Here is a 25411-nt window from a genome sequence, read left to right on the forward strand (position 1 = left end):
GGACGAGGATGTCACCTTTTCATATTGAACAGTGAATGACAGAGAGCTGTAGCGGAGGCTCACCCAGGTGGAGAGAGTCTGTGTGGGGCCTCTGGGAGAAGGACATGCCCTTCCATGCTTGTTCCAGGAGCTTCTCCTTCACCTGGGTTATGGTGTCACAGTCCAGCACCTTGGCAGGAGCCGTCTGCGGCTCGCCAGCGTTGCCTGTCGCTGGCATGAGGACATTCAGTGTCTGAAAGGTTAATGGTGGATCATTATACCACTATCCTGAAACTAGGACTACTTCACCATGCTGCATAACTCCTTCCTTTCCAGCCTCTGCTTTGTAATGCAACAGAAAGCCTTGCATGTAGATGTGTATTAGTGGTAAAGGGACATCAGGGTTTGTGTGTGCTGTGCTCTCACCAGGGTTTTGTAATCTACGTCCTCGCGGAGCAGCCTGTTGTCGTTGAGTGTATACTTGGCCTTTCCTGTCACGACGTCCACCGGTCCCTTGTCCACCTGGTGTTTAATGGCTCTGAACAGCATGTAGAAGGATTCCCCTGCAGTGTCCTAATAACACAACACAGAGACATGGTTCCCTAACGGTCTCTAGTAAGGAGACAGGGAGGTGAATGGGGACATGGTTCTCTAACGGTCTCTTTATTAAGGAGACAGGGAGGTGAATGGAGACATGGTTTCTCTAACTGTCTCTTTAGTAAGGAGACAGGGAGGTGAATGGAGACATGGTTTCTCTAACTGTCTCTTTAGTAAGGAGACAGGGGGTGAATGGGAACATGGTTCTCTGTCTCTTTAGTAAGGAGACAGGGGGGTGAATGGGGACATGGTTCTCTGTCTCTTTAGTAAGGAGACAGGGGGTGAATGGGGACATGGTTCTCTGTCTCTTTAGTAAGGAGACAGGGGGGTGAATGGGGACATGGTTCTCTGTCTCTTTAGTGAGGAGACAGGGAGTGAATGGGGACATGGTTATCTGTCTCTTTAGTAAGGAGACAGGGGGTGAATGGGGACATGGTTCTCTGTCTCTTTAGTAAGGAGACAGGGGGGTGAATGGGGACATGGTTCTCTGTCTCTTTAGTGAGGAGACAGGGAGTGAATGGGGACATGGTTCTCTGTCTCTTTAGTAAGGAGACAGGGGGGTGAATGGGGACATGGTTCTCTAACTGTCTCTTTAGTAAGGAGACCAGGGGGTGAATGGGAACATGGTTCTCTAACTGTCTCTTTAGTAAGGAGACCAGGGGGTGAATGGGGACATGGTTCTCTGTCTCTTTAGTGAGGAGACAGGGAGTGAATGGGGACATGGTTCTCTGTCTCTTTAGTGAGGAGACAGGGGGTGAATGGGGACATGGTTCTCTAACTGTCTCTTTAGTAAGGAGACCAGGGGGTGAATGGGGACATGGTTCTCTGTCTCTTTAGTAAGGAGACAGGGGGGTGAATGGGGACATGGTTCTCTGTCTCTTTAGTAAGGAGACAGGGGGGTGAATGGGGACATGGTTCTCTGTCTCTTTAGTAAGGAGACAGGGGGGTGAATGGGGACATGGTTCTCTGTCTCTTTAGTAAGGAGACACAGGGGGTGAATGGGGACATGGTTCTCTGTCTCTTTAGTGAGGAGACAGGGAGTGAATGGGGACATGGTTATCTGTCTCTTTAGTAAGGAGACAGGGGGGTGAATGGGGACATGGTTCTCTGTCTCTTTAGTAAGGAGACACAGGGGGTGAATGGGGACATGGTTCTCTGTCTCTTTAGTAAGGAGACAGGGGGTGAATGGAGACATGGTTCTCTGTCTCTTTAGTAAGGAGACAGGGGGGTGAATGGGGACATGGTTCTCTGTCTCTTTAGTAAGGAGACAGGGGGGTGAATGGGGACATGGTTCTCTGTCTCTTTAGTAATGAGACCAGGGGGTGAATGGGGACATGGTTCTCTGTCTCTTTAGTAACGAGACACAGGGGGGTGAATGGGGACATGGTTCTCTGTCTCTTTAGTAAGGAGACAGGGGGGTGAATGGGGACATGGTTCTCTGTCTCTTTAGTAAGGAGACAGGGGGGTGAATGGGGACATGGTTCTCTAACGGTCTCTTTATTAAGGAGACAGGGAGGTGAATGGAGACATGGTTTCTCTAACTGTCTCTTTAGTAAGGAGACAGGGAGGTGAATGGAGACATGGTTTCTCTAACTGTCTCTTTAGTAAGGAGACAGGGAGGTGAATGGAGACATGGTTTCTCTAACTGTCTCTTTAGTAAGGAGACAGGGAGGTGAATGGAGACATGGTTCTCTGTTTCTTTAGTAAGGAGACAGGGGGGTGAATAGAGACATGGTTCTCTAACTGTCTCTTTAGTAAGGAGACCAGGGGGTGAATGGGAACATGGTTCTCTGTCTCTTTAGTAAGGAGACAGGGGGTGAATGGGGACATGGTTCTCTGTCTCTTTAGTAAGGAGACAGGGGGGTGAATGGGGACATGGTTCTCTGTCTCTTTAGTGAGGAGACAGGGGGGTGAATGGGGACATGGTTCTCTGTCTCTTTAGTAAGGAGACAGGGGGTAAATGGGGACATGGTTCTCTGTTTCTTTAGTAAGGAGACAGGGAGGTGAATGGGGACATGGTTCTCTGTCTCTTTAGTAAGGAGACAGGGGGTGAATGGGGACATGGTTCTCTGTCTCTTTAGTAAGGAGACAGGGGGGTGAATGGGGACATGGTTCTCTGTCTCTTTAGTGAGGAGACAGGGGGGTGAATGGGGACATGGTTCTCTGTCTCTTTAGTAAGGAGACAGGGGGTAAATGGGGACATGGTTCTCTGTTTCTTTAGTAAGGAGACAGGGAGGTGAATGGGGACATGGTTCTCTGTCTCTTTAGTAAGGAGACAGGGGGTGAATGGGGACATGGTTCTCTGTCTCTTTAGTGAGGAGACAGGGGGTGAATGGGGACATGGTTCTCTGTCTCTTTAGTAAGGAGACAGGGGGTGAATGGGGACATGGTTCTCTGTCTCTTTAGTAAGGAGACCAGGGGGTGAATGGGAACATGGTTCTCTGTCTCTTTAGTAAGGAGACAGGGGGGTGAATGGGGACATGGTTCTCTAACTGTCTCTTTAGTGAGGAGACAGGGGGTGAATGGGGACATGGTTCTCTGTCTCTTTAGTAAGGAGACAGGGGGTGAATGGGGACATGGTTCTCTGTCTCTTTAGTGAGGAGACAGGGGGTGAATGGGGACATGGTTCTCTGTCTCTTTAGTAAGGAGACAGGGGGTGAATGGGGACATGGTTCTCTGTCTCTTTAGTAAGGAGACCAGGGGGTGAATGGGAACATGGTTCTCTGTCTCTTTAGTAAGGAGACAGGGGGGTGAATGGGGACCTGGTTCTCTGTCTCTTTAGTAAGGAGACAGGGAGGTGAATGGGGACATGGTTCTCTGTTTCTTTAGTGAGGAGACCAGGGGGGTGAATGGGGACATGGTTCTCTGTCTCTTTAGTAAGGAGACAGGGAGGTAAATGGGGACATGGTTCTCTGTTTCTTTAGTAAGGAGACAGGGAGGTGAATGGGGACATGGTTCTCTGTCTCTTTAGTAAGGAGACAGGGGGTGAATGGGGACATGGTTCTCTGTCTCTTTAGTGAGGAGACAGGGGGTGAATGGGGACATGGTTCTCTGTCTCTTTAGTGAGGAGACAGGGGGGTGAATGGGGACATGTTTCTCTGTTTCTTTAGTAAGGAGACAGGGGGTGAATAGAGACATGGTTCTCTAACTGTCTCTTTAGTAAGGAGACAGGGGGTGAATGGGGACATGGTTCTCTGTCTCTTTAGTAATGAGACAGGGGGGTGAATGGGGACATGGTTCTCTGTCTCTTTAGTAAGGAGACAGGGGGGTGAATGGGGACATGGTTCTCTGTCTCTTTAGTAAGGAGACAGGGGGGTGAATGGGGACATGGTTATCTGTCTCTTTAGTAAGGAGACAGGGGGGTGAATGGGGACATGGTTCTCTGTCTCTTTAGTAAGGAGACAGGGGGGTGAATGGGGACATGGTTCTCTGTCTCTTTAGTAAGGAGACAGGGGGGTGAATGGGGACATGGTTCTCTGTCTCTTTAGTAAGGAGACAGGGGGGTGAATGGGGACATGGGGACATGGTTCTCTGTCTCTTTATTAAGGAGACAGGGAGGTGAATGGGGACATGGTTCTCTGTCTCTTTAGTGAGGAGACAGGGGGTGAATGGGGACATGGTTCTCTGTCTCTTTAGTGAGGAGACAGGGGGGTGAATGGGGACATGTTTCTCTGTTTCTTTAGTAAGGAGACAGGGGGTGAATAGAGACATGGTTCTCTAACTGTCTCTTTAGTAAGGAGACAGGGGGTGAATGGGGACATGGTTCTCTGTCTCTTTAGTAATGAGACAGGGGGGTGAATGGGGACATGGTTCTCTGTCTCTTTAGTAAGGAGACAGGGGGGTGAATGGGGACATGGTTCTCTGTCTCTTTAGTAAGGAGACAGGGGGGTGAATGGGGACATGGTTATCTGTCTCTTTAGTAAGGAGACAGGGGGGTGAATGGGGACATGGTTCTCTGTCTCTTTAGTAAGGAGACAGGGGGGTGAATGGGGACATGGTTCTCTGTCTCTTTAGTAAGGAGACAGGGGGGTGAATGGGGACATGGTTCTCTGTCTCTTTAGTAAGGAGACAGGGGGGTGAATGGGGACATGGGGACATGGTTCTCTGTCTCTTTATTAAGGAGACAGGGAGGTGAATGGGGACATGGTTCTCTGTCTCTTTAGTAAGGAGACAGGGGGGTGAATGGGGACATGGTTCTCTGTCTCTTTAGTAAGGAGACAGGGGGGTGAATGGGGACATGGTTCTCTGTCTCTTTAGTAAGGAGACAGGGGGGTGAATGGGGACATGGTTCTCTGTCTCTTTAGTAAGGAGACAGGGGGGTGAATGGGGACATGGTTCTCTGTCTCTTTAGTAAGGAGACAGGGGGTGAATGGGGACATGGCAGGCTGAGAGACTCACCCTCAGGAAGGTAAACAGACACATGGACATCCAGTTGGTCAGCAGCTTCTCCACCACTGACTCAGTTCTGAAACAGGACAACATATTCAATATGAATGTGTCTGATATTGATAAGAAAACCCATCCACAACAGACCTTAGAAGACCTCGCGAGAAGCCTGTCATTACCAAGACTGAGGAGACCATCTACTGATCATCCCCCTCACCTTCGCAGCATCAGTCTGGGGTTCTTGGCCATGTACTGCACCACCAGGTCGTTGAGCAGAGTCTTCAGGATGTCAGTGAAGTACTCCAGCTTCCCATGCAGGGCCACGGTGAGCAGGGAGGCCACGTAAGCCCGGTCCCGAGGCGAAAAGGTCCGCTGCACCTCCAGGGTGTGGATGAACTGGGAGAGAGGGACACAAAGGGGTCAAAACAGTGACACGGTGAAAGAGAAGCATTAAATATATGCATTATGATATTACTGTGATATTACTGTAGATGTTTTAGAGTCTGAATGCCATTGAGGTAGTTCGAGTTCAGTCAACAACAAAAGAGACTGGACATCATACTTATTCAGAGTCAGTTGAGGTTACCGTGGTGAGGAATAGTTTGCTGTTGAGGAGGTTGGACAACTGAACCAGCCCCTGCTCCACCGTCTGTCTACGGCACTCCGGCACGTCCAACTCTCGCCTCAGTGGTGACTCCCGGTGGCCAGGGAAGAAAATGCGCTCTGCATACGCCCTGTAGTCCAGGAAGGGGATACCAGAACCCACCAGGTCACTGGAACAGTCCATCATTTCAGTCATCAGGTCTGCACAGAGGAAGAGGGAGGGAAATAAACCACATTGAGATAGAATGAGAATCTTTTTAACAAAAGCATATGTAACCTACACCCGAAAAACCTTCCTTATTTAAGTCCACTTTAGGTTTTTGAGATATAAGATGCTGTTATGTCCAGGTCTCTCTTGAAAAATAGATGTTTATCTCAACAAGAATAACAAGGTTAAATATAAGTTAAATAAAGAAATAAAACATTTATATGTGAATGTATTGCTTCTGGTGCTTTATCATACCAGTGAACTCCTTCTTGCAGCGGTCCCTCACACTGGTCTCCAGATTCTCCAGCTGAATCTGGACCTTCTTGTAGTCCCTCACGGCCTGTTTGCTCTTCCTCCTGACAGAGAGACATATGGACAGACAGAAGAGCTCACATCCAGTATACCGAGCATTACTTTGAACAGATGAAATGGTTTATACTTGGTAGACTACAGTGACTGTGTCGACACCCACCTGTATATGAGCACTATGACGAGGATGATGAGAACTACGATGCAGGCCCCACCCCCACCTGTATATGACCACTATGACGAGGATGATGAGTGCTACGATGCAGGCCCCACCCCCACCTGTATATGACCACTATGACGAGGATGATGAGGGCTACGATGCAGGCCCCACCCCCACCTGTATATGACCACTATCACGAGGATGATGAGGGCTACGATAGAGGCCCCACACCCACCTGTATATGACCACTATCACGAGGATGATGAGGGCTACGATGGAGGCCCCACACCCACCTGTATATGACCACTATGATGAGGACAATGAGGAGGCCCCACCCCCACACCCACCTGTATATGAGCACTATGATGAGGACGATGAGGGCTACGATGGAGGCCCCCACCCCCACGCCCACCTGGGCCTCCAGGGGGAAGGTGGACTGGACCTGGGTGTCATACTGCACTCTGCCCAGGGAGAAGTTCAGGTTGCCCATCTGGACCTGGGACAAAACAGCGGTGGATTTTAGAGTGGGAGGATTGAAGTGTTTTATACATCTCAACCCTACTATCACCACAACTATAGTCACTAGATCATCCAGCAAAAGCATTACTCATCACATTCAGAGTTACTGGTGTGACTATCCTCCAAAATGTAAGACGTGCCCTCTCTGATTTCCAATTTCAACAGTGGTGACCCAAGGAGTGAGGACGTACAGTGAACTCGGGGAGAGAATCCATGCCCTCCTGCTTCTTGCTGGCCATCACTGAGGGCTGCTGGGATGGAGGCTCACAGTAGAGGTGGTTATGGGTCAAGGTCTTCACCGAGCACACCCCATCCCCGATAAGAGCCACCACCTCCTCCTTAAAGATGGCCAGGTCCAGGTTCTCCCCCTGATTCAGAACAATACCGATATTAGACAAAAACAGACAACACTCAGAGGCTCTGAAAAACTGTTGCAGAAGCTGTTATGGTAGGAGAGATGGGATGTAGCAGACACCTCCACAGAGATGATGCTGCCAGGTTTGTGCTGGTAGGGTTTGCTGGGGTCATTCTGGTTCAGTGGGATTAGGATGGGGTTGAGCTCGTAACTGAATGCCCCGCTGCCCACAGCGCTGAAGTCAAAGTGCAGGTTATCCAGTAGGAAGTCCACCTTGACCCGGGCATTGTGGGCCTCCGTCCCCACGGCAGGCGTAGGGCACAGCATCAGAGAGGAGCTGCTCACGGCGCAGTGCGTCTCAAACTGGAGAGGGAGAGATGAGACAGAGGAGTTGATTTATAAACTGGAGAGGGAGAGATGATACAGAGGAGTTGATTTATAAACTGGAGAGGGAGAGATGAGACAGAGGAGTTGATTTATAAACTGGAGAGGGAGAGATGAGACAGAGGAGTTGATTTATAAACTGGAGAGGGAGAGATGAGACAGAGGAGTTGATTTATAAACTGGAGAGGGAGAGATGAGACAGAGGAGTTGATTTATAAACTGGAGAGGGCGAGATGATACAGAGGAGTTGATTTATAAACTGGAGAGGGAGAGATGATACAGAGGAGTTGATTTATAAACTGGAGAGGGAGAGATGATACAGAGGAGTTGATTTATAAACTGGAGAGGGAGAGATGATACAGAGGAGTTGATTTATAAACTGGAGAGGGAGAGATGATACAGAGGAGTTGATTTATAAACTGGAGAGGGAGAGATGATACAGAGGAGTTGATTTATAAACTGGAGAGGGAGAAATGAGACAGAGGAGTTGATTTATAAACTGGAGAGGGAGAGATGATACAGAGGAGTTGATTTATAAACTGGAGAGGGAGAGATGATACAGAGGAGTTGATTTATAAACTGGAGAGGGAGAGATGATACAGAGGAGTTGATTTATAAACTGGAGAGGGAGAGATGAGACAGAGGAGTTGATTTATAAACTGGAGAGGGAGAGATGATACAGAGGAGTTGATTTATAAACTGGAGAGGGAGAAATGAGACAGAGGAGTTGATTTATAAACTGGAGAGGGAGAGATGAGACAGAGGAGTTGATTTATAAACTGGAGAGGGAGAGAGGAGACAGAGGAGTTGATTTATAAACTGGAGAGGGAGAGATGATACAGAGGAGTTGATTTATAAACTGGAGAGGGAGAGATGAGACAGAGGAGTTGATTTATAAACTGGAGAGGGAGAGAGGAGACAGAGGAGTTGATTTATAAACTGGAGAGGGAGAGATGATACAGAGGAGTTGATTTATAAACTGGAGAGGGAGAGATGATACAGAGGAGTTGATTTATAAACTGGAGAGGGAGAAATGAGACAGAGGAGTTGATTTATAAACTGGAGAGGGAGAGATGATACAGAGGAGTTGATTTATAAACTGGAGAGGGAGAAATGAGACAGAGGAGTTGATTTATAAACTGGAGAGGGAGAGATGATACATAGGAGTTGATTTATAAACTGGAGAGGGAGAGATGATACAGAGGAGTTGATTTATAAACTGGAGAGGGAGAAATGAGACAGAGGAGTTGATTTATAAACTGGAGAGGGAGAGATGAGACAGAGGAGTTGATTTATAAAATGGAGAGGGAGAGATGAGACAGAGGAGTTGATTTATAAACTGGAGAGGGAGAGATGAGACAGAGGAGTTGATTTATAAACTGGAGAGGGAGAGATGAGACAGAGGAGTTGATTTATAAACTGGAGAGGGAGAGATGAGACAGAGGAGTTGATTTATAAACTGGAGAGGGAGAAATGAGACAGAGGAGTTGATTTATAAACTGGAGAGGGAGAAATGATACAGAGGAGTTGATTTATAAACTGGAGAGGGAGAGATGAGACAGAGGAGTTGATTTATAAACTGGAGAGGGAGAGATGAGACAGAGGAGTTGATTTATAAACTGGAGAGGGAGAAATGAGACAGAGGAGTTGATTTATAAACTGGAGAGGGAGAAATGATACAGAGGAGTTGATTTATAAACTGGAGAGGGAGAGATGAGACAGAGGAGTTGATTTATAAACTGGAGAGGGAGAAATGAGACAGAAGAGTTGATTTATAAACTGGAGAGGGAGAGATGAGACAGAGGAGTTGATTTATAGATCAAGCACATAGAAACATGATATTTTTTGCAGCAAAAAGAGTAAGGATGTTTTGCCCTTTGCTATTTAGGGAAAGCAGTGAATGATTCTCAACTTTACGGTGATACATTACACGACATTATCAAAGAAAAGAGTGTCTATCCCTCAATGGAAGCAAGGAGACAACTGAACATCATATTAAAGGACTCAACGTGCATTTCCAGTTTACCTGTTTGACAACACAGAGCATGTCTTCAGGACAGTCTGGCTCAGGAACTATCCGTCTTTGCCTCTTGAGTGGGATTTCTCTACATCTCACTCTACTCTCTCCGTCTCTGCTGCTCCTCCTCGTCCTCCTGTTCTTCCTCGGAGAGAGGGACTCCAGAGGACTAACGGTCACCCGGATTCTGGGCTCCTGGACTACATCCAGGTTTTGTCCGGACACACGTATTAGTCTTCCACCACTGGACACACAGAGAGAAGACTTTAATAACAAAATGGTATATATTTCTGACACAATGTGTTGTGAGTGACAGTGTCCCACCCACCTGAGAAAGCTTTTGGAGGGTGTAGCCATGGTTACGTTAGGGTCTGAGGTGTAATAGTAAATGTCTCCCTCTAGATGGCGCTCTGCTCTACCAAACCGGACAGTGATTCCATGTGCTCCGGTTCTGTTGCTGCCACCAGTCATACATGTAATCTGGTCATCCATGACCTCCGAGGAGCTAGAGAATGAGTTGAACCAGATATCACAACTACTGCTACAGAATATTACAGGGCCTTTATTGAGGAAACTGACAAATTAATTATGAATTCTCTCACATAACGCAGACACCACTGTTTGATCTGGTGACTGAATGTTACAGATACGTAAGAGACTCACATGAGGCATGGGACCCCTCCAATCAGCACGCTGACCTCACTGAGGTGTCCAGTCTTCAGGCTCTGGCCCATTACGGTCAACGCAGAGCCCCCAGCCTTGGGCCCCTTATGAGGGGCTATCTCCATCAGAACTGGGTCCTGGGGAGAAGAGAAGGGGCATTAGAAAAGAAAACTTGATCAGACTTCATTTGAGGGCCAGTATTGTCCACTCGGCTAGATCAGCATTTTAATAGAAGATAACAAAGTCTGTTATAGTTACCTGGAAGCTGAACCTTTGACCGGAGAATCCAAGTCCTCCTCCTCTCACCTCGACTGAGGCCTGGCCACTCTTCTGTCCCCCACTGGCTGTGGTCTCACACACAATCCTACAGAACAATGGAGGATTAAAGCAGGTTGCTACTCTGAATGCAGATACAACTAGAGATGCAGAATATAGAAGAAATAAACCTTTTTGCATAAGAACAACATACCTTGAGGAGATCTCATATCTGCTGTTGATGACCGTGCAGGGGACACCAGCTAAAGTGACAGAGTTCTGGATGTCTTCAGCTTTCTGTCCCAGATTGGAGCCTGAGATGGTCACCACAGTACCACCATCTACTGGTCCAGAGATGGGCTCCATCTGCAACACAGTCATGGAGAAGTCAACAAACGAGCTTATTTCACTGTCTGAAGACGAAAACACATGAAAAGACAATGACCCAAATCAAGCCTCACAAAGTGGATGACGGGTGCTGGGCAAGACTGCTTGATCTCGCCAGCGCAGGAGTCCCGGAAACTGCATCTGGAACGAGTTCCCCCGCACCACACACAGCCGTACTTCTGATCAGCCGTACGACACCGGCTGCAGTCTGACCGGCCCACAGAGCAGTTAAACAACGTCACTGGAACAAAGAGGATACCAGAAGTCAACGACCCAACAACAGCACAGATCTACATCAATAGTTCTTCTCCTTTGTAACCTACCATGAAGGTCGTCAGCACTATCAATCTGAAAGGTGTCTCTCCTCCTCACATTGATCACGGCATCGTACTCCTCCACAAAGGCAGTATAGGCGTACTGCAACAACATGACAAAATAAGTCAGTCTTAGCCGTGAACGTAATCATAGCTTTCCTGCATAGCTGAAATATCACTCTTCAAAAAACATGGAACAACCTACAGACAAACACTGTTCAAATTAACAGCATTTTTGCAATACCACATAATCTGATATTGAATAGAGAGTGACCTGGTGTAGCTGGCAGGTGATGAAGTAGAGAGAGGGCTGGGTGTCCTCTGTCTCCACGTACGCGTCCACCACCACTGACCGCCCCTCGATGGTCAGGACACACTCATAGTCCAGACCCTCATCCTGATCACACACAGACACACGCACACACCAGTAGATGACACACAGACCGCATTTCACACACCACGCACCTGAAGTCAAGTAAACCATCAGCCAGCATTCCTCACCCACCTGGAAGAGGTGAAGGTGGCGTCCCACCAGAGTGATCTTCCGCTCCACATTAACAGGAAGTAGAGAGGCGCCCTGGACCTTCTCCACACACGGGCAGTCCTACTCACATTATAGGACATATGTTACAGGACACACATGGGACATCAAACGTAACGGCATCCTACATCTCCAGGTGATGTCTCGTCAATTACAGCCATTAAAATGGCCGTTCTGCAGCCGCTACATACATTTCCTTGACTTATAAATTAATGATATGTACCCTTTTATTCTTGAAAAATATAACTTATAAATGCCTCATGAACTTAATTCAACTGTCGTATCCCATCAGAACCCAAACATAAGCTTGTTTTACCCCAATGTTTTAAACAAAGTAAATAAAATAAAAACACTATATAACCTCAAAACATGGCTAAAACTATATTTTTTACATCACGGATGGTCAGTCCATGCATTCATAGCTACATTTCTCCAGCCCCATCCCTCATCTGTTGACCAAAACAGGCTTTGTTATTGTTTGAAACTGTAATTGCTGCTTTAAACCAGATTTACTGTTAGAACAATTAACAATTAATCCCACTCCAAAATGTTGCTCTATAATCTAAAGGTCTATAACATGAGATCGAGGAAAATAACAAAGAAACACTGACAAACAAGGTGTAAAAACAAAAAACAGCAGGTTTAGTGTGAACTGAAGACAGCCATGTTTTGATGGCTTGAGCTCCAAAGCATTGCCAGTTGACAACTTCAATGACACTCAAAACACACAACATAATGGTGATGCTGTTTTACACACAACACACATATCATGACATAAATAAGAGGGTAGGAATTTGGGATCAAATTAAGAGTAACCTATTTAACACGATGCAAATGCACTTATCTGATTAAACGCATGTCTTGTACTGGGTGCATCAGCTAGACAGCCACTGGCAGTGGAAGCCCTGGCCCACTCACCAGCAGAGCAAAGGAGCCAGACTGGTAGTCTGGTGGAGACTCAGACTCAGGGTCAGGTGTGAGGGTAAATGATTGAGAGGGCTGGTTTGGTTCATCAACTCCAGAGGGCACTGTGGCAGAGGATGTTGCAGGGTCCATCTTTGTCTCGGTCTCTCCCTCCCCCTTGTCCCATTCCCTGGTCCAGGGGGGTGAGGCTGTACCTTGGAAGGGGGCCAGGGGGATCTCATCCCTGTCAGAGCCAGTGGGCAGGTCCCCTAACAGGGGGACACCACTGGAGATGGTTGAGGTAGTGTCAGGGGACGAGGGCTCCATCCCAGTGAGGCCAGTCAGTCCAGCAGTACTACTAGGAAACACAGTCTCTAGAGCCTCGGGCCAGTCTAGCAGCTCAACCCTGGTGACTGTTGTCTGCTCTGTTCCACCAGTAGTCCTGGGGAGACTCCCATCTCCCTCCACTTTGGTCTCTTCTGCGATGGCCCCTGCCTGCAGACTGGTAGTCACTTCCAGTGTAGTCGTAGCCTGGGTGGCCAGTGTGGTTGAAGGTGTGGTGGTGGCAATGTTTTGTGAGAGGGTGGTGGGGACTGCAGTGGGCTCGGGGGTGGTGGGGGGAGTGGCTAAGGGCACTTCCGTGCTGTTTGGGACTGGGGGAGTGGTCCTAACAGATACCTTTGTGTATGGGAGTGTTGGAGCAGCCAGAACAGTTGGAGTTACAGTATCAGATTGTTTGGTTGCTGGGGGAGTGGCTGTTGGTGATTTCAACTTGAGATGGTAACAACATGACCAGAGAAGGAGAGAGGAGGGAACGACAGTAAAACGAGAGGATAGGCAAGAAATATATGCAAATAAGACTGACATCACACAAAAAACTAAACGTTTACAACAACAAAAAAACTAAAAACAGAGACAATGGAATACGACAAGACATGAATAATCTAACAGTTACCCTAGGGCAGTTACCAGTTTCTCTACAAAGCAAACCTGAATAGGCTGGTTAGTAGATATAGTACGTTCCAGTTAGCAGTCCTGTAACTGCACTGACTGATAACCGGAGGTGGACTTACGTGTTTGTTGTAAATTGTGACTCCCTCATCACAGGAAATGTTCGGGGTGCAGAAGTGCTGGTGAATACACCAGTTACAGCCCCAGCGACTGCTCACACACCCTCTGCACCTGAAAACAGAGAGAAGACGGAGACAGTGAAAGGTTAACAGGGAGAGAAATACAATTGTATTGAGGTAAAATGTCCGCATTTTAACTTACGGCATGCCTCCAGAGAGCTGTTGGACCACGCCACAGTCAAAGAAGGTGAACTCCCAAGCAGCCACTGTCACATTGAGGAAGCGAAGGGACAGAGGGACGGTGACGAAGTCTGAGTAGGAGAGGACATTAGTAGGATAGTTAACTATAGTGATAATTGAGAATGAGAGTGGAATCATTTTGCATTGTAATGTCCTATTGGTCTCCCACCAATGTCACTCACCTTCTCCTTGGCCAATAAGAGGCAGCCTGCTGGCGTCGGGGGTAGAGCAGGTCACACCAGTGTCTGTGACGTTGGCAGGACTTTCCACATCCTGGTAGAAACATTTGTATGCTTCGCCTTCCACTAGACTGGGCAACCCCTTCACTGAAACAGCAATCTGAGAGAGAGATAGAGAGAAAGATAGAGAGACCGAGAGAGAGAGAGAGAGAGAGAGAGAGAGAGAGAGAGAGAAAGAAAGAAAGAAAGAAAGAAAGAAAGAAAGAAAGAAAGAAAGAAAGAAAGAAAGAAAGAAAGAAAGAAAGAAAGAAAGAAAGAAAGAAAGAAAGAAAGAAAGAAAGAGAGAGAGAGAGAAAGAAAGACAGACAGGTGTCAAAGGGTATTCATAAAAAAATGTAAAGCTCAAAACAATCACTGTATCTTGCTCTTCTCATGTCTTACGTCTGTCTCCACTCCAAGGCTGATGTTATACAGGCTTAGAGATTGGATACTGAGACACTGCTGCTGCTGGTCAAAGCTCCACAGCCACTGGCCCTGCAGAGCCCCCCGACAGCACTGGGAACGCTGGCCACACCTGACATCACAGGGGGATGTGGGGGTGAGGGGTGGAACACAGGTCCAAAGAGAGGAACAAGTGAGAAGTTAACTTCTATTAACTTGACTCTCTGTGGTATAGAATTAGAATAGTCAGTTGGTGCTTCCTCACCTGCCCTCCAGAACACACCAGCCACAGTACGGCTCTCGGGCTGACAGACAGGACTGACAGTCCAGGTGATCTCCACACTCTGCCACCGGCCGCTTCTCCACCTGAAATGTTACCCACATCCCTTTCTTAAGAACAGCTGTACTACAGTACATACATGGACAATGAAGCCGTAGAGGTGCTCCAATTGTGTTTCCTAGCCAGGCTTTCTAATCTAAAAGGGAGAGTGCCAACGGACAAAATGCAAAAACACACCTGTACCTACCCTTGATCTACTTCACTGCATTCCGCCCACCCGATCAAGGAAAAGAACGACACGTGGCTAAATCTAGTTGATGATTCCTGCCCTATATTAGGAGAGTCAAGTAGCTGGTGATGATGTGTTTGAGCTGTGTTTTGCTGTGTGGTGTCCACTCAGACTAACCATTGTGCTGGTCATGATGTAGATGTGCGTCTCCATCTGGTCCAGGAGGAGGTCACTGCTGATGGGTGAGTTGGGCTGGATGAGTATGGAGGAGTACCTCTCCACCCTACCCCCAGAGCCTAGGAACACCTGGAGGGAAGCAGATGGTTACTGTCGTAAACTATCAATAATTTCCAGTTGGGCTGTGGCCGTCACAAAATTTTGTCAGCCGGTGATTGTCGAGCAAATAACTATTGGTCTCACGGTAATTGACCGTTAATTAACGTAAACACATCTAGCATCTCCTGGCTTCCACACATAACCTACAAGCCACTGATGCAGACTTTTGGAACATCTACATTTTAAAAAGTCTAATAAATCCATGTAATATAGCCTACACCTGCACAATAAATCCATTATTTATTTTAGGCAGTACTAAAGAAGCATGATTAATATTTCAGAAGAACAGCATACTCATAAGGAGTTGTCCTTATGTTAGGTCCTGATCTGGCTATGCCAAATGGTTGTGGGCTACACTAGTTCATTTAGCAGACAAGATTTACTTAGAATTCTGTGGCATTATTTTATAGTATGAAGAATACAATTGAACAAAGCTGAATAAAATAGAAAGGATGTGTTCTTCAAACGATTTGAGGGAGTGTGCACATGCGGCTATTCTGTGGCATTATAACCAGAGAGGTCCGGCTTCCGAGGACAAGCTCGGCATCAATTGGCCCGTTGAGTGTATTTTCAGTTTGCTTCAGGTGAATAGGATTGGTTGTTGGACTCCCAATAGTATTTTATACCTCATTCCCTCCTTCAGGGAACAGTAGTTATATTCATAACTGTACGTTTTATATGTTCTGTATGTGCTGAGTGTGTACTGTACGTTTATATGTACTGTATGTGCTGAGTGTGTACTGTATGTTTATATGTACTGTATGTGCTGAGTGTGTACTGTACGTTTATATGTACTGTATGTGCAAACCCCCTGACGGCACGGGGACAAAATATGTTATACCTCGTTCCCTCCTTCAAGGAACCATAGTTATATTCATAACTGTACGCTCCCTTTTAGGCATAAAATCACAACCCAACCCGGCTCAGAGGGTGCCAAACTAGGAGGCCCACGGAAGCCCGAGCACACACAGTCTCCACCGGCTCCAAATAGGGGTTACAGAAGCCACCTTCTTCCCTAATACTTACCCGAGAAGCCTAAACTGTCAGATCCCAATATAGGGAACCAGAACCTGCTGCAACTTGGCTTTGTGCACTGACATGCTGCCACTGCAGCCCAAGTCCCAAGATCCCACATTTCCAGAAACAATACTTAACTTGCAAGCCTGAAATGTCAGAACTCGAACAACGAACCGCAAGTCCAAAACAACAGAACACCTGTCGTGACTTGGTAAAGCGCACACGTACGCTGCATAGCATCGGCCGGATTCGATGAACCATGGCAGGCTGAGGGTCAAACCCACAGGGAACTGTGGTAACCCTACTTAATGCACACTCTGCACACTGCCGCACATCTCGGCAGCCCAAGGCTAAAACCTGCAGGGAAACTGTGATAACCCGGACAAAATGCTGCCTAACATCGACCAAGTCCATAAACCCTACTGGTTCCAAAAAGGCTCACACCGAGACCTGAGGAGTCTGGAATGCCAGAACACACACAAGGAAACGCAAGTCCAAGACAACAGGGCTTTTGCTGTGACTTGATAATGCGTTATCGACGAACCGCGGCAGCCCAAGGCTCACACCTAACACCCACTCCTGGACCCAGCCATAAGAACACTATGAGACACACTGGGAGCACCTACGCCCAAGCGATAAAACCTCACAAAGGTATGTGGGGAACCCCAACTCGCTGCAGCACAGATATCACCAATCTTCATGCCCTTGAACAATGCCCAAGAAGCCGTCACACCTCTAATGGAGTGAGCACGTACACAGCACTAGGCAACCCTTGTCCTTTGCTGTCACACGCCAGGGAAATGGCTTCCACAATCAATTGAGAAAAGCGCTGCTTAGAAAGTGCCCTACCCTAGCTGGATTAGGTAAACATGGACAAAAAAGCTGGTCACAAATGCAGATCTCCTTGTTCCTGTCCATATACGTGCATAGTCTGCACTGGACCCAGGCCATGCAACCTCCATTGTTCACTGGAAGCATACAGAGGAGGTGAGATAGGGAACAGCTTGAAAGCCAGGGACCTGTAAGACATAGGTATAACCTTTGGAGCAAAAGCTGCATTAGGACGTAACCTCACATTGGAGTCATCAGGCGCAAACTCAAAACAGGAAGGGTGTACTAATAGAGCGTGGAAATCCCAAACGCGCTTGACTGACGCCAAGGCCATGAGCAGGGCAGTCTTGTAGGAATAACCTTCAGGTCCACAGACTCCTTTGTTTCAAACGGAGGTTCATTCAATGTGGAACCGCACCACCAGAGGATGAGACCCTGGGGTAGAGCCATCAATCCCTACATGACATACCGAGATGGCTGCCATATAAACCTTCAATGTGGAAAAAGGCCCTGCTCAAAAATCTCTTGCAAGAATTTCAAAATGTCCACCAAAAGAGTTCTGAAAAAGGATAAACTCCTTTAACCTGACACCAACTCTCAAACGCAGTCATAATCACGTTCAAGGGTAAACCCCAAGCCGACAAATTCAACCATTCAGGGTCCAAACCCACAGATCCGTGCGCCTGGGACAATAGGTCCCAATAACCCAGCCCAACAGGCGGATGATCTCTGGGAACCAGGGTTGTCTGGGGCAACGGGGAACCACCAAAATTGACAACAGATCCTCCTGATGGACCCTATCTTCAATGGCCTGAATCAGGTTCACTGGAGAAACGCATAGAGACGTATACGAGGCCAGTGATGTGCCAAAGCATTCGTTCCCAATGGAGTGCCTGGATCCCTTATTGAGAAGAACAGACGACAATGTGTGTTCTCGCGATGCATAAGATCTACGTCGACTCTGACGAACCGGTCTCATATCTGGACCACCACCAAGTGGTGCACTCTCCACTCCGTAGAGATAGGATTACCACCCTTGAAAGTAGATCCACACCCGCGTTGAGAGATCTGGGAAGATACGTCACCCTGAGCAACAGGAAATGCACACTGGTCCATATGAGCAGATAACAGGCCAGAGAGAGTGACCGAGTCCCTCCCGGCATGTTGATGTAGCCACCACCATCCTGTTATCACCCAGCGCTGAAACAGACACATCAACAGAAGTCCCAGAGGCACCATGTAGAGGCCATCAGATCCAATAACCGCAGGCACAGAGAAAAGGCACAGAGTGTCCAAGCTGAAACCGTGCCAGACAGATCCAGAATGTGACCCTCCTCTGTTGGGACAAAAATAAGGTTCAGAACCGAGTCCAGAGCGAGACTCAGAAACAATGTGCTGAGCCGGAGTCTTATGATTCACTATGAACCCTAGAGACTGAATATGGGATACCAGCGTGGCAGTGTGAAGCTCCACAAGTTCCTTCAACTCCGCTACGACCAGCCAATTGCCCAGATAAGCCAATACCCTGATCCCCTGGCACCGCACCGGTGCCAAAGCCGCCTCCACCACTATAGAAATGGTGGCGGAGATGGGGAGGACATGAAAGCACATGAAAATATAGCACATGAAAATATCCATCCTTTATATCTATGGACATGAACCAATTGCTGCAATAGCCGGCGAAGTGTGAGCATTTCAAACTTGCAACCTTGAGGTGCTTGTTTAAAACACGGACCATTGACGGAGTGACGCCATGAAAAGGAGGAGGACGCACAGCAAACTGTTGAACTGGAAGAACTCCACTGCGGGGGAGAAAACACCATCAAAGCCACATTCAACACCAATGGTTCACTCTCCCCTGTCAAATCCAAAGCCAGGGCTTCAGGCTGGCCCAGACTGATGTGATCCGATTCACACTCTGAAAACCGTCCAGAGCCATTCAGGGATAGTATATCATCCCAGGAATCCTAACTCTGAACACTGCCAGAGAAACCGGAATGAGCTTCACTTGGCTGTCCACCAATCTTCTACAAAAAGTCAGCCCGGCTCCCAATGGAAGTTGAACCCAGCCGGAGACAATGGTCACACAACTGGTCTGAGCCAAGGCCTCCTGAGTGTGTTTCCACCCCAGGAAATAGGATAGCACTCGTGGGTATCTTTTAATTTTCATTGTGAAAACCACATGCCCTAGGGCACAGTCGGAGGTTCAAACTTGGCTGGTTATTCTTACCACTGGCCATCTTAGTCAAGCAAGGAAGCATTGGCTACACAAGCAGAGCAGAAAGTAGTGGGTTTTTAGCAAACACAAAAACCGATACCAAGACCCAAATCTTGTCACATCTAGGGCAGGGGTTCCCCATTTTGATATCAAATAATTATTTCAGGACAACAACATGTAAAAACAAAAAGTGATGTAATCCACGGCCAATGTTTACTTTTTTTATGTGACAGTCTATTACAAATCAGTCTGACAGTACTTTAATAACCCCTGTCCTATGAACCAAGTGCGATTTTAGTTATTTTATTTCAGAGTTTCTCTCGCGACCCCAGGAGGGGCTTTCGAGGGCGGGCTCGGCATCCATTGGCCTGTTGGCCGTGATTTTTGTTTGCTTCAGGTGAATAGGATTGGTCGTTGACTCCCCATAGTATGTTATACAGTGACTGACAAAGTCAACTGAAAAAGAGAAGTGACATTTGTGGCTAGAATATGTGGCTAAAAGCAAATTAAAGGTGCATTTGTACTGTCTACAGGATTGTGTTGGGAAGAGAACAGTTAATTTGATTGTCAGTCAGTAAATCTAATCTGGAGGATACCAAGACACCTTTTCCTAAGTGAATCATAAGCCCTCAAACTCTCAAATTACCTGAGTTTAATGAGATTAGCATAGATTTGATGTCGGCCTCCATAAGCCGCCAGTGAACTCAGTGCTGTAGGAATCTCTTTGGCTCGTCAAGTGGACTCTCAGAACATCTTAGCCAGCTGACACAATGGTTTAGAAACCTGCAGGTGGTACCCACATTGTGTGTGTGTGTGTGTGTGTGTGTGTGTGTGTGTGTGTGTGTGTGTGTGTGTGTGTGTGTGTGTGTGTGTGTGTGTGTGTGTGTTCACGCATGCATTTGCACATGTGTGTGTGTGTGTCTGAATGCTGTTTGTGGAATTTGGTGTACACAGATGAGATAATCCTTTTAAAATGGGTAACTTCAGTGGGCTGCATGCTGAGGGACTCAAAGCCCTCTGTTCTGTCTGGGGCTGAGGAGAGAAGGGCTGAGGGAGGAGGGCTGAGGAGAGGAGGGCTGAGGAGAGGCTGAGGAGAGGAGGGCTGAGGGAGGAGGGCTGAGGAGAGGAGGGCTGAGGGGAGGAGGGCTGAGGGAGGAGGGCTGAGGAGAGGAGGGCTGAGGGGAGGAGGGCTGAGGGAGGGGGGCTGAGGGGAGGAGGGTTGAGGAGAGGAGGGCTGAGGAGAGGAGGGCTGAGGGGAGGAGGGCTGAGGGAGGGGGGCTGAGGGGATGAGGGCTGAGGGGAGGAGGGCTGAGGAGAGGAGGGCTGAGGGGAGGAGGGCTGAGGGGAGGAGGGCTGAGGGGAGGAGGGCTGAGGAGAGGAGGGCTGAGGAGAGGAGGGCTGAGGGAGGAGGGCTGAGGAGAGGAGGGCTGAGGAGAGGAGGGCTGAGGAGAGGAGGGCTGAGGGAGGAGGGCTGGGAGCTCCCTCACCTCCCCTGGCAACAGCTTTAACAACGCTACTAGACGATATCTAGCTCCATTTGAGTAGAAGTTTGAAACACTGCTATCTTGATCTAAATCTCATGTATTAACTCAAACATGTATCATAACCTACTGTAACTTGGCATACCTTGTGCAAATTCCCTTTAGAGTCTCCTAAAAAGGCAATTGTGTGCCCCGCCCTCACACTGACAGCCACAGCAGTGAGACGGGCGGACGGGCTGTCCAATACCGCCTCAGCTTCTATGGGCACCCTGCTGGCCATTGGACTGGGGGTGTGGTCAGAGCCACAGGGATAAGCCTTCAGGGTGTTCTGGAACACAGAGAACAAACAATAGACTTCTCTCTAGAGAATGTCCATTTCACATTATCACCGGAACCTGGTTAGTCATTTCAACAGTATTTCTTCCATTCAGTAATAACTATTCACATCATTGACTCACAGTCTAACCAATCCTCTTAGTTATAATAAGAGGATTAATATTAGATTAGAAGCATATCAAAACTGCAATCTTGCTCCTTTTGATTTTGCGTAACACCCTTAAATCCCTACCAATAAGTCTTCAGCTAACTCCAGTAAATTGGGATGTCTTTTGATCCAGGACTTGTTTTCTTTAAGACGCATTGTTTACCAAATTAACTTTCTGTTACAATCCATCTGTCCGTCTCGTTGGACTTCAAAGGGCTCCTCCCCATCCTTGTCAGCCTTCATTTAACAGTCCGATAGCTGAGTTGGGACAGTTAGTTTTATTAAAATGCCCCAGGCAAGCAGGCCTGATGAGCTCTGGGCCCAGACGAGGTCATCCCGGGGTCGTAAGCCTGCATGGCTACTTCACTCACAGGCATCAGGGATCTCTTGGCTGTTTGACACAGGGTTCGTTAAGGCCCTTTATGTTCCATTGGCCTTCCTCTCTCTATGGCTGTTCTGCTTTAAGCATGGATCTAGTCCACTTCCTGACTGCGGAAGCCAATACGCATTACAGTGGCGAAGGTAGAGAATAAGTAGGATTTAACTAGATTATAAGGCATTCCATTGCTAGTACCCTGATGTTAGGAAAAATAAGGCAAATGCTTGACATTGAGCAGTGGAAACCTATACTGTCATTTCTTACATTCTGATGAACCAGAGGAATTATGTGAAAGGTTACATCTGCTCCTCTAAATAACTTACCATGGGTAAGTTGGCACAGCTGGACTTGACCTCGTACTCGATGTAGGCCACGTCCCCTCCTCCCTCCACCCGGCCATCCTGCGTGTAGCACAGGTCTCGTGTGGAGTCGATGTGTCTGTCCAGCTCGTCCAGGGGATACACACACAGAGCCGAGTCATCTGAGGGCCCGTTGGAGGAGCTGGCCCAGGTGGAGAAGACCCCAAGCAGTTTCTCCCCCTCTCTGCCGCCACCCTGACCCACCTGGGCTGCCTGCAGCAGGTTGTAGTTCCTCTCTGGGGAGGAGGTAGAGGAGGAGTGACACACCAGGGGTACCTCTACATAGGAATAGTAGGAGGTGTCATCCAGACACACGCGGGCAGCATACGTACGGTATTCCCGCGACACAGCCTTAATGTCACGACGATAGAACAAGAAGTACACATGCCCACGCCGAGCGAAGGCAGCTACAAAATGGTGGTCGTACTCCGAAAGCCTTCCCGCCACAGCCAGCTTGGCGGTCTCGTCATATGAGAACACAGGCTCGTGGGCCAGATGGCGTGTGGAGATGGGCGGATGGCTGCTTGTGTAACCACGGCCCACATAGAGCACGGCCCGCTCCCCGCCTCGGGGCCCCACCACCATCCCCACGGTGGACACCCCCGGGTCGTTGGCCGCCACGTACTGGGTATCCACCGGCCTCTCTGTGGAGAACAGCACCTCCTTCACAGCGGTTAGGCTGCGCTTCTGGCAGGTGCCTTGGTGGACACTACCACAGGTGATGAGCTCCATGGCTGAGGGGTCCACCAGGAGCAGCTTATTGTGGTTGGAGGTGTGCCGGGCCTGGGGGCAGTTGGCCTCTGTGACAGGGGGAAGACACTCCTTACTATCAGTCACTGGGCCGGTCCTCTCCTCCTGCTCCAGACGCAGGCCGTCCAACCCGTCCAGTTGGAAGAGATGGTCCCTGGCCCCCACGTAGACCGTGCCTACAGAGGGGTCTGGGTGTAGGACCAGGTGCTCAAATGAAGTGTCATTTCTGGAGAAACGGGGATAAGTGCAGACAGCGAGGGAGCATGTGGTGGTGACCAGGAGGAAGACGAGCAGGGCTGAGATCAGAGACATCCCAAGTGGCATTGCAAATATTCTACAAAGACAAAGTCAGTTAAAAGACGCTCAACATCAAGTTTGCTATACAAATATATTTCTATACAGTTATACAATGTCTAACCATTTGTGTCCGACGTTAAGCTCAAGTCTCCTCCTCATCCACAAACATAAACCATTCTTGTTCACTCCACCTGTAGAGAAAAGAAAACATGAAAAGATTATTACAATCTAATATCATCCAATAATCCATCAGGACTTACATTGGTTTGATCATGTTCAAGAACCTGCCATGCAGACACGTTCTCCATTTAGACATGTTCTCCATTTAGACACGTTCTCCATGCAGACACGTTCTCCATTTAGACACGTTCTCCATTTAGACACGTTCTCCATTTAGACACGTTCTCCATTTAGACACGTTCTCCATGCAGACACGTTCTCCATTTAGACACGTTCTCCATTTAGTCACGTTCTCCATTTAGTCACGTTCTCCATGCAGACACGTTCTCCATTTAGACACCTTCTCCATTTAGACACGTTCTCCATTTAGACACGTTCTCCATTTAGACACGTTCTCCATTTAGACACGTTCTCCATGCAGACACGTTCTCCATTTAGACACGTTCTCCATTTAGACACGTTCTCCATTTAGACACGTTCTCCATTTAGACACGTTCTCCATGCAGACACGTTCTCCATTTAGACACGTTCTCCATTTAGACACGTTCTCCATTTAGTCACGTTCTCCATTTAGTCACGTTCTCCATGCAGACACGTTCTCCATTTAGACACGTTCTCCATGCAGACACGTTCTCCATGCAGACACGTTCTCCATTTAGACACGTTCTCCATGCAGACACGTTCTCCATTTAGACACTTTCTCCATGCAGACACCTTCTCCATTTAGACACGTTCTCCATTTAGACACCTTCTCCATTTAGACACCTTCTCCATTTAGACACCTTCTCCATTTAGACACCTTCTCCATTTAGACACGTTCTCCATTTAGACACGTTCTCCATTTAGACACGTTCTCCATTTAGACACGTTCTCCATGCAGACACGTTCTCCATTTAGACACGTTCTCCATGCAGACACGTTCTCCATTTAGACACGTTCTCCATGCAGACACGTTCTCCATTTAGACACGTTCTCCATTTAGACACGTTCTCCATGCAGACACGTTCTCCATTTAGACACGTTCTCCATTTAGACACGTTCTCCATTTAGACACGTTCTCCATTTAGACACGTTCTCCATGCAGACACGTTCTCCATTTAGACACGTTCTCCATTTAGACACGTCTCCATTTAGACACGTTCTCCATGCAGACACGTTCTCCATTTAGACATGTTCTCCATTTAGACACGTTCTCCATGCAGACACGTTTTCCATTTAGACACGTTCTCCATTTAGACACGTTCTCCATTTAGACACGTTCTCCATTTAGACACGTTCTCCATTTAGACACGTTCTCCATGCAGACACGTTCTCCATTTAGTCACTCGTCACCTCACTACCCCAATCAATGGGCCAGCGGGACACCGGGAGTCCTCTAGTACAGCTGAAACCCTTCATTAATTAAACAGCTCTCCCCAGTCCTCCCCCTTAAGGAAGAACTTAGTGCAGTGGTCTTACAGTGTGTGACTGTAACCAGTGTTATAAGGATGGGGCATAAGAGGGTGAGGAGGGCCCTAGCTGGTGGACCTGAAGCAGGTGTGCTCTGATACTGTAGGTGGGTCTCAGTCAGACCCCTCTTTACTTATTCATGAAGGGATAAGAGGTCTGTTACTTCTTGGACAATAACCTCCAGGCCCACTGCCACAGAGGGTGGTTACTTCTTGGACAATAACCTCCAGGCCCACTGCCACAGAGGGACGTTACTTATTGGAAAATAACCTCCACACCCACTGCCACAGAGGGTGGTTACTTATTGGAAAATAACCTCCACACCCACTGCCACAGAGGGTGGTTACTTATTGGACAATAACCTCCAGGCCCACTGCCACAGGGGGTGGTTACTTCTTGGACAATAACCTCCAGGCCCACTGCCACAGGGGGTGGAAAGAAATCACCAAGAGGTTGAAGTAGTCCATGAAAAATACATACAACATACAATTCCATGTGCATCACATTTTATTGAGTAAAACCTACAGGTAACTGCCAAAATAAAGGATAGATCAACATAAAGTTCCTTAATAGGGTGTTGGGCCACCATGAGTCAGAACAGCTTCAATGCA

General features: G+C 47.9%; 1 protein-coding gene across 1 annotated transcript in view; it reads right to left on the reverse strand.

The window, feature by feature from the left end:
• Positions 1-25411, reverse strand: part of LOC139557789 (plexin-B1-like) — a 99197-nt gene that overhangs the window by 12562 nt on the left and 61224 nt on the right. Inside the window, exons 2-29 of the mRNA XM_071372972.1 lie at positions 23293-23362; positions 22089-23208; positions 21048-21230; positions 15197-15325; positions 14776-14876; positions 14511-14643; positions 14073-14229; positions 13853-13961; positions 13654-13762; positions 12596-13351; positions 11642-11740; positions 11411-11533; positions 11146-11239; positions 10897-11063; positions 10650-10801; positions 10439-10544; positions 10181-10317; positions 9846-10022; positions 9527-9761; positions 7237-7479; positions 6953-7129; positions 6590-6738; positions 6029-6129; positions 5549-5766; positions 5180-5358; positions 4975-5041; positions 406-552; positions 64-232 (exon numbers count right to left, since the gene is read on the reverse strand). Of these exons, the coding sequence (XP_071229073.1) occupies positions 64-232; positions 406-552; positions 4975-5041; positions 5180-5358; positions 5549-5766; positions 6029-6129; positions 6590-6738; positions 6953-7129; positions 7237-7479; positions 9527-9761; positions 9846-10022; positions 10181-10317; positions 10439-10544; positions 10650-10801; positions 10897-11063; positions 11146-11239; positions 11411-11533; positions 11642-11740; positions 12596-13351; positions 13654-13762; positions 13853-13961; positions 14073-14229; positions 14511-14643; positions 14776-14876; positions 15197-15325; positions 21048-21230; positions 22089-23198 (5527 nt within the window). The 5' untranslated portion in view covers positions 23199-23208; positions 23293-23362. The remainder of the gene's footprint in view (positions 1-63; positions 233-405; positions 553-4974; positions 5042-5179; positions 5359-5548; positions 5767-6028; positions 6130-6589; positions 6739-6952; positions 7130-7236; positions 7480-9526; positions 9762-9845; positions 10023-10180; positions 10318-10438; positions 10545-10649; positions 10802-10896; positions 11064-11145; positions 11240-11410; positions 11534-11641; positions 11741-12595; positions 13352-13653; positions 13763-13852; positions 13962-14072; positions 14230-14510; positions 14644-14775; positions 14877-15196; positions 15326-21047; positions 21231-22088; positions 23209-23292; positions 23363-25411) is intronic.

This window comes from Salvelinus alpinus, chromosome 28, assembly GCF_045679555.1.
Source record: "Salvelinus alpinus chromosome 28, SLU_Salpinus.1, whole genome shotgun sequence".
In the NCBI taxonomy this organism is placed as follows: Eukaryota; Metazoa; Chordata; class Actinopteri; order Salmoniformes; family Salmonidae; genus Salvelinus; species Salvelinus alpinus.